The sequence below is a fragment of the Sapajus apella genome, unplaced genomic scaffold (assembly GCF_009761245.1).
Source record: "Sapajus apella isolate SASKATOON/1434 unplaced genomic scaffold, GSC_monkey_1.0 scaffold73, whole genome shotgun sequence".
NCBI classification, from domain to species: domain Eukaryota; kingdom Metazoa; phylum Chordata; class Mammalia; order Primates; family Cebidae; genus Sapajus; species Sapajus apella.
Genome location: NW_022437013.1, coordinates 4,235,416 through 4,244,826, shown reverse-complemented (window position 1 = coordinate 4,244,826; position 9,411 = coordinate 4,235,416). Strand labels below are relative to the sequence as shown.

Genomic DNA, 9,411 nt, shown 5'->3' with positions numbered 1-9,411 from the left:
TCCCATTTCCATCTACTTCCTTTGTCTCCACTAGAGTGATGGTCATGGAGCCAGTTGATAAAATACTGCTTAGATGAAGGATACATAATTATCTTGGTCCTTGGGAGTGCCTAGGGGATGCTGGCATCATTGCTTCTCCAAAAATGGGTCAGCTGGGAGCTGCAGAGTTGGCCCTCACATAATTGTGATGTTGGTCAAACTGTTTCATAGAATCTCAGCCATCTGGTTTTTGTTTGTTTGTTTCTGAGATAGAGTCTTGCTCTGTCACGCAGGCTGGAGTGCAGTGGCACTATCTTGGCTCACTGCAACCTCCGCCTTCCTGGTTCAAGTGATTCTCCTGCCTCAGCCCCCCAACTAGCTGGGATTACAGGCATGGTCCACCATGCCCAGCAAATTTTTGTATTTTTAGTACAGACAGTGTTTCACCATGTTGGCCAGGCTGGTCTTGAACTCCTGACCTCAGGTGATCCACCCATCTCAGCCTCCCAAAGTGCTGGGATTATAGGTGTGAATCACCATGCCCAGACTCAGCCTCCTGTTTTCTATGTCCATTTCTCCCTCCCTCTCCATCAACCTCTTCCCAAGCCCAGTGCTTTGTGTTCACTAGCCCATTAAAACCTGATCTGAGGAAACTATGTAATCAGTCATTTATGTCTGAGGGTAAATAGATCTATGTGTTTCCTCTCATAGAGAGTAGCTGCACTATCAGCCTATTGAGGAAGAGCAGCCACACTGTTAAGGAAATTGCATGAAACAGGTAGAGGTATCTTGGGAGACATGGAGTCTTTCTTGGGCCTCTGAAAACACGATACTAGAAGTCACTACCTGATGACACAGACTGACATTGGTCAAAGCATCTTATGCATAAAAAGAGGTCACGTTATTCCTGCTAAACTCTGGAGGGATATCTGAGATCTCATTTGTTGCAAATGTGCTGGACTGATAATTATGGTGTTTCTATCACACATTAATTCTCAGCTTCCTCATCTGTAAATTAAGAGTTTGGACGAAATAATGTCCAAGTTTCCTGCCAGCTTGGACATTTTGTGGTTATATGATTATTGGGTCATGGTTTTATAAAAAAATAAAAAGAGAGAATGTCAGCCAGAAATATTGAAATCAAATTTTATTTTTGGAAAATGACATTACACACATCTTGCAAATGTACACAGAAATGAGAATGCGATGAAGAACAGAGCTTGAGAGCCAAAATGATTGCAAGAGCAGCTCTTCGGCTGCCCGGTATTGAATGCTGCAAATCTTCAGCATTCACAGTTCACAGCACCTTACACACATGGTGAACTTCTCTAGACAACCTTGAAGTCCTCTGATCCAAGAAAGCCCTCATTGAATTGCACAGGGGGTGAGGGAAAAGGGATATTACAGGCAAAGGAGATGAAAAGAGTCTGCTCCAGCTGGTTTATGGGGGCCTCACTAAACCTACCAGTCCACGTGGGGACAGCAAACCAAAAAGGAGAATGTCTCTTGAAATACTGCTTTTAAATCACAGCCTCAGAGTAGGTTAGGCATTGCCTGGGACACTGATAGTAACGCATTTAAACTCAAGCCCTTGTTTTTTATCTGGCTGTAACTATTCTAAAAAGGTGGCTAAAATCATTAAATATCTGTTGTATTTCTATCCTTTTTTCCTCTTTTTTCAAATTATTATTGGTCACTGGTTAAGCAGGATCTTCTGAGTTCTCTAAATACCTCAAAACTGCTGTAGGGTTAAGGAACATCACTACCTACTATCTTTGGATTACATGTGATTCTGAAAACTATTCAATTCTGTAATGTAATCAAATGGCCAAATACATCCCCAATTTGCCACTGAGTTTTATGTAAAGAGAAGTTGAGTCTTTGATTACAATGCTGTTCCTTGAGAAATGATCGATAACTGCTGAGAGACGGTTGAGAAATGCCTTTTCCCCACATTTTTGTCTGTTTGTTGTTTGCTGACTTTACTTGGCAAGAATTATTGGGCCTCAAATCAGATATTTACAACCGTAAGACACCTGGGAGCAGGGGGAGGGAGAGGGCAAGAGGGGTAGGAAGAAGGACTACAAAGAAGAATATATTCTTTTCAGAGGTTAAAATGAGTTATTTAAGAAATGTGATGTACAATACCATGCATTTACTCTCCAAAGCTAGTCACTAGCAAGCTAACGCCTCTAACACTACAACCACCAATTACAGCTGTTTTGCTACAGTTACTCAATTCTAACTACAGCTACAGGGCAGAAAGGGTGGGCTGTTTCCATTTTAAACTTTCTCCCTTTGAAAATGGCCATAAAAGCATTTTCTGTACAAGTTTAATGGCACAAAAAGGTGATCAAAAACATTTTGAAGAACTTACCACACATGGGAAATGCAAAATTCAATCAAAACATGCATTAGTTGTATACAAGTCTTAAGGGATCATTGGCTTCAAGCTGCAATATATTACAGGACCATACATTGGAGACATTTTGGCATAACCTCTTACTTGCTCAAACCCCTTTCAGATAACTTATAAAGAAAAGTCATTGGAAATTTTGGCATTCCATATGGCATTGCCAAGCAGTGACATTTCCAAGGGCTTTGCACTCTGTTTAATAAATTAACACCTATAAGCTGGCTTCTTTAGGTCCACTGATTTCTCTTATATGGACTGCCTATTCAGTATCATGAACAGATGTTGTCAAGAGTAAATGTTTAGGTGAATCTAGTAATAGAAGGAAAAAATACATTTCAATTAAGCGAATGTTTCTTTTTATAGTATAGATTTGCTAAATAATCTTTTCATTTAAATCAACTCCAACTGCCTGCCAGTTCAGTTGAAACAAGTCAACAGGTAGCAAGCCCCAAACAAAATTATTATAGAGAGTTTAATGTGTAATGGTAAAATTTTAAGCAATTACTCCCCCACCCCCATCCAGCCAAAACAAATGACAGGATAAATTACCTGTGGTCTCTCATTATATTATATTGCAGCTTTTAAAATTATGGGCAGATCAAACAAAATCAATTATTAGTATTTAGCTGATATAAATCCATAGGTGGATTTTTCTGTTCAGCTGATTATTTCTCTGAGCACGCTTCACTGCTCCACGAAATGGCAGACTAAAACGGAACCACAAAGTATTCTGTACAGTGCTTGGAAGGCAAAGACCTAAAGATACATGAGCAATAAGGAAACTGCTTGTGAAGATCTGCTGAGAGGGATTAAGAATGAAAATGGAGAGGAAGAATGGGCCAGGATCAGGTTAATTCCCACCAGCATACTTCTGACTGGACTGGGGTAGGACCAGGGCTGGTTGAATCTGGAAATAATTTATCATCATTCCCAAGACAAAAATCACAGGCTAAGAAGAGGCACATGCCCAATGCCTAGACAGGGAGGAAGGAGAAAATACAAATAAAGGTAATGAGAGAGAGAGAGAGAGAAAACCGCACAGGACAAAGGATGGATGTTTGTATTGTGGAAAGAGAGAATGATAACATAGAGTATAAACTGAGAATATAGGAAACTAGACAGAGAAAGAAAAGTCAAAGAGACACACAAGAGGTAGAGTGGCAAAAAGCCATTGATTCCCTCAGGTTATTTACCCAGTAATGAGAAATACTAACGCCTTCAAGTCTTTGCCTTAGTTACAAGGTGACCTCTGTTGTGCCATCTGACCTCTCCCAACTAACCTGCCCTTCTGATCCAGAGCAGAAAGATGCCTTAATTCCCAAGTGGAATTTTATACTGCCCTAGTCCCAGGCATCCAAGGTAAGAAACACCTCTGATTCCAGAAGGTGTTAAAGCAAATAAACTAAGGGATTAAAAAATTAGTCTTGTCTGCTGGGCATGGTGGCTCACACCTATAATCCCAGTATTTTGGGAGGCAGAGGTGGGCAGATCACTTGAGGCCAGGAGATCAAGACCAGGCTGGCCAACATGGTGAAACCCCATCTCTACTAAAAATACAAAAAATTAGCTGGGCCTGGTGGCACACACCTGTAATCCCAGCTACTCGGGAGACTGAGGCAGGAGAATCGCTTCAACCTGGGAGGTGAAGGTCACAGTGAGCCAAGATTGCGCCACTGCACTCCAGCCTAGGAGACAGATCTGTCTAAACAACAACAAAAACAAGTTAGTCTTGTCAAATGACAGCCAATGTCACACTAAGCCAAAGTGGGAGGTCTGCATAGCTCCTTAACAAGGAAACAAGGCAGGAAGCAACAGTAAGAGGCTGGGGGTAAAGACCACACTAGACCTTTGGAGATGAAAACAAGCTCTGGGGACCAGGCTTCAGAAGAAAGGGAGGGAAGGCACCTTTTCCTGAAGGGATAAGTGGGCCAACATTCCCATGTCCCACCCCAGATGAGCTCCAAAACACTTATGCTTTACTTTTGAAACCAGTCTGGGACTAAAGGCCAAAGCCCTTGATGCAGTGAGCGCAATACATGAGTAGGGTCTGGAAATGGATCCAAGTGGCCCTATATGGCCAAGGACAGGTTTCAATCCCTTTTTAAAAAACAGTACCTTTTATTTCTATAACAAACTGGACCACTATAAAAGAAGTCATTCAAACCACACTGTCTCAATTTTTCTATCTGAGGAAGTCTCTTGACACAGATGTTTCTGAGGTGGGTTGATCTTTGGGAACATTCCCATCAATGTGCTGGAGCTCATTTGGGGGATATAGGCATCCCTGTTCTCCTGTCCTAGGGATATGGATTTTTAAAAAATAAAAGTCATTTAGAATCAAATGTGTGGGGTGATTAGGAGCATCTGTACCCAGGGTATTGAACGGACTAGAAACACAGACAAAATTTTGTTCAAGGTAAGCACTGGATTACTGGTTTAAGACTTAGATTAGGTGATTCTAAGAAGAATCTCAGGATTCCTTGCCTTCTTCAAATAGCTACATGTCCACTTTCAGGTTTCTTGGTTACTTGAGACTGGGGAGGAGAAGCAGAAAGGATAGAGAATTACCTGAGGATAGGGGCAAGCCCAGGAGGAGGTCTCTTAGAACTGTACTAATAAATACCCCCTTAGTTCCCAGGAAGAGACTTGTGGCAAAGAATACCACGTGTTTGGACCCTTTTGCCCTGGTTTCTGCTGTGGAAGGCCACAGGAGCAGTGTACACAGGAAGATGGGAAGAGTGTATAGAGCACACAGCTTGCTATTTTGGTGCAAACACAGAAGCCAATGTTTAACATCAACCAGGGTACATTTTAGTCACAAAGCCCCTTGCTTATACCTAGAAATTGTCCCCATCAGAGCAGGATGGCTTTGGGGACATTGTGGATAAGTGCAACCACAGCAAGACCAGGTTATTTTCTCTAGTTCATCTCACTCCCATATTCTAAAAGAAATCACTGCCAGTGAATGGTAGCCACATTAGTTTTTTAAAATGTTGAAAAGCCATCTCAGAAAGTCAGGATGAACAAAGCTATATTCCCCTATTTCTTTCTCTACTCTGGAAATAAGAAACATTTCCCTCAGCCTGGAAAGACCAACCATTATAAGATGACACGAGGTGAGCTGACAGGGAAAACCAGTCTTCCTCCATTCCATTTTGGCAAGGTAAGAATTCAGGGGGCTATTCACAAGGCTCCTCAAGATGGAGTTGTGCTCCCCTGAATCAGATGGACAGGGCCAAGGACCCCATTGTTCCTACTGGCCCTTGATGCCTCCTTCTCTTCAAGGACATCTGCAACCCATGCAGATAGGAACCATGTGAGTGCAGGGAAAAGGGGCCGTATTAGGTTGCTGAGTGGATTTCCCACTGAGATGAGGACAGCAGCATATGGCTCCAAGATGCAACATGACCCTGGGAAAGAATTCTCAGGAGCCTAGTAGAAAGCAATACTGCTTAGTGGGAAAAGGCCCTGGAATAAGAGCCAGGAGATGTGGGTTCTAATCCCAATCCTGCCCCAGCCAGCTGTGTGACCTTGGGGAAATTACTTTACCTCTGTGTCTTGGTTTCCTGGCCTGAAGAATGATAAATTTGGAGTAAAGGAGTAGATGATGTGATCTTAAGGTTCCTTCCAGCTAGAAAACGCTATGATTCAATCTAGGCTAATACTAAAGTCCATAAGGACACAAAGCAGTCATGCTAATGGCTATCCTTTCCAAAACAGTGAAGAGAAAAGGAGCTTTTCTCTCAGTTTACCCCTAGTTAACACTACTTATGAAGTTAGTTGTTCAGCCCAGCCCCCATATATACATTTCCCCTTCTTTGTCCCTATTTCTATTCCTGTAGGGAAGAAAAATCAGGAGGTAGGAACAAGCAAGAGATGGATTGTGTGTGTGTGTGTGTGTGTGTGTGTGTGAGGGAGGGAGAAGTATAGGGACTGGTGGCAAATGCTTGCTGACTTAATGGTTGCTGACTGCAGAAATTAACACAATGGGACTTGAGTGGTAAAATTGGATTGGGTAAAATTAGGAGTGAATGACAGGGGTGGAGGAGCTCAGTTACACACACAAAAAAATTAATTTGCCTTGAAAAATGGTCCGATTTAAAATGTAATTAACTATTGGAAACCTGATTTTTGGACTACACCAAGCCCCATCCCCTGCCCCCTCCAAAATGGCAGTAAAGAAACATTTCCTTATAGTTGATTAAAAGTAAGATGGAAAATGTACTATTGTTATTGAAGATTGTTGGTTCAAAGGTTATCCCAAAGAAAATATGTCCATTTAGTATTTTCTAATAGTACATACATCACAATCAAGGAAATGCTCAGAGAGCTAGTGTGAGGTCCAGACATAAGGAAATCTGGATTCTTCCTCGGGTTCTGCTGTTAACCAGCCTCCATTTCCTCATCTTAAAATAAAGATGTTGGACTAAATGAGACCTAAAGTGAGACTGTGGGTGGAGTCGTTGGGGGGTGGGATCTGGCCTGAAGTTCAAAAGTAGGCCTCCTACCGTTCTTTATGCCCACACCCCTAAACCAAGTATCACTTTTCCCCAATTAACTATGAAATGTTCTGGGAGGCACTAAGAAAACCCTGAGCTTCTAGAAAGAAATAGGGGCTAAGTAAAATGGGCTTATTAATGGTTTTGAATGGGTCTACAAATAAAGGTGGGGGGCAAAAAGAAATTCTCATCATTTGGGGTTCTTCAATGACCAATTTAACCAGAAACAAGTACTCCATCATCTCACTTTTCCTGAACCAAAAATGTTTCTGGTAGCTATAGACATCTGAAACTTGTCTAGGGGCATCTGAGCTACCCCTACCACCACTGGGTTCCCCCTACACAGTGCATAACAGCAGTGCCACCAAGTTGCCACCAATCCATTACAGGGGTGTCCTGTAGTATTTCCTAATTGTGAAGCAGGTGCAGATGCACACACACACACACATGCACCACCCCCTCCCACCACCGCCACACATACACACAGCAAGCTCATTCCATTTAGAGTGGAGGAACAACTGCAAGCCATTCAGTAGCCAAAGAGCAGCTTGGCTTCGAATGCTGTGCCTTTCAAAATATCTGCACAATTACAAAGAAATAAGGAAATCTTCATATCTGCTAAAAGCAAACACAGAATTGGCATGCATGGCCTTCACTTAAATTTAGTTGTCTTTGCTATTATGGGCTACGATTACAGAAAAAAAGCAGTGTTATAAACCTGTATCTCAAATGACTGAGAACTATTTCAAATGATCAGTCCTTAGTAAAGAGACATCCTTTCTAATGTTAAAGACAAGTGAAAGATTTCTGTGTCTTCAGTATGAAATATTAGGATTATAGATAAAAAGAGTTGCTTAAAATATGCTGTAACATTTCATTTAAGATATAATTAGAATGTCTGGTCCACATTGAAATTATTAATGCAAGCATAACTGTTAAAAAGCTATCAAAAACTGATTCTATTGAATTGGCCTCTGCTATTCATTTTGTTTTCTCCTGGAGGTTACTGTTTGGCAGTGACAGCATAATTTCTAAACTACATTATTATTCTGCTTTTTTTTTTTGGTAAATTTTCTTCACGTGTTTTTTAGACAAAAGAAAAGTCACCAGTTTACAAAAAAAGGAGCCCGAAGAGTTTGCTCCTGAAATACAGACATGAGTTTTTATAAAAAGGATATTGATTTCTTGCTATAAAAAGAGACTGAAAGGTGTCAGACCTGAAAACAAATTCTCACAGTGTTTTCAGTGTTGGCTGTTAACAAGGCATTCAATAGAACAGAGATAGATGGATACCATACAGTTCATGTAATCATGTGATATGTTAGACAGCCTCCTAGAGGAATCAGGTATATGAAATCCCTTACTCCAAACTCTTATCAATTGTTGATTGATTCCAAATTGCCTCAGTGGGGAGATTGACCAGGAATTCACTGTGCTTTATAAACTCTTCTGAAATGTCTGCAGTATTTTCCAATTCTGCCTATTCTCTTTTAGTTAACCCAGCACCAGGATCCTAAGCATCTGATGTCACAATTGTAAGTTGCTGGTATTTCTCCCCACTGACAGCCAGAATTGGTGCTGGACAACAAACCCAGGCCTCAATCAGAAGTGAAGAGTGAGGCTGGGGAGTTGCCTTGCTGTCATTCCATGGTCCTCCACCATTCTTGAGATCCAGAGAAAAGGGGCACTTGTGTTTGTCATTCTTGGATCTGCTAATGAGCTTTTATTCCCACACAAAAATTTTAAGTGTTGTATATGTAAACAGCCCTCTACAGGAGGAAGACCGTATGGGCAAAATGAGACAGGGCAAAAATAACGCAGGCATCTAAGCTTTCCATTGAAAGGTCATGGACTAGCACATTTTGCATTTCTGGAAGGTTGCCCCAAAGGATGGTAATCAATCTATCTCTCATAATTGGTAACTGTGGATCAGTGGCCCAGAGGAGAAATCACAGGAAAATAAACCCAACATATTACAGTGTGTTTTTCAAAATAACAACAACAACAACAACAAAATAAAACTTGAAAGCACCAATAGCCCTGTTGGACACTTGAGCAGAAGTACCCTACTATAATGATAGGCTTGGATTTGTACTCTGGACTCTGAGAACTCTCCCCTCCTTTACATGGAATCGCCAAGCGAGTCCGAGTCATCCAAGGACAGAGGCAGGTACAAGTCCTATAAGAAGAGAAGAGACAAAGTTAATTCTCCTTTTCTTGATATCTTGAGCTCTGGAGTGGCTGTTTTAGGTTTTTTATTCATATTCTCTTTAATTTTTACATTTTAATTATAGATTCACAGGAAGCTGAAAAAAAAGTATAGGGAGGTACCCTTTTACTAATATACCCTTCACTCAATTTTCCCTAATGGTACCCTCTTGCAGCTTAACATGCAATAATTTGTGTGTGAGGTGTGTATGTGTGTGTGTGTAGTCCTGTGCAATTTTATCATGTGTGTATATTTGTGTGACCATCACCATAGTCAAGATATGGAACTGTACCTTCACCACAAGGCCC

General features: G+C 41.2%; 1 protein-coding gene across 10 annotated transcripts in view; it reads right to left on the bottom strand.

Moving 5' to 3' along the window:
- Positions 1-1,111: 1,111 nt before the first annotated feature.
- DCX (doublecortin) overlaps positions 1,112-9,411 on the bottom strand; it is a 120,010-nt gene continuing 111,710 nt past the window's right edge. For 6 of the 10 annotated variants that reach the window (XM_032250822.1, XM_032250819.1, XM_032250816.1 and 3 more), the window contains one exon: positions 1,112-9,073. In XM_032250822.1, coding sequence (XP_032106713.1) covers positions 9,045-9,073 — 29 coding nt within the window. In that variant the 3' untranslated portion in view covers positions 1,112-9,044. The remainder of the gene's footprint in view (positions 9,074-9,411) is intronic. The other 4 variants (XM_032250821.1, XM_032250818.1, XM_032250813.1 and 1 more) reach the window with 1 other exon arrangement.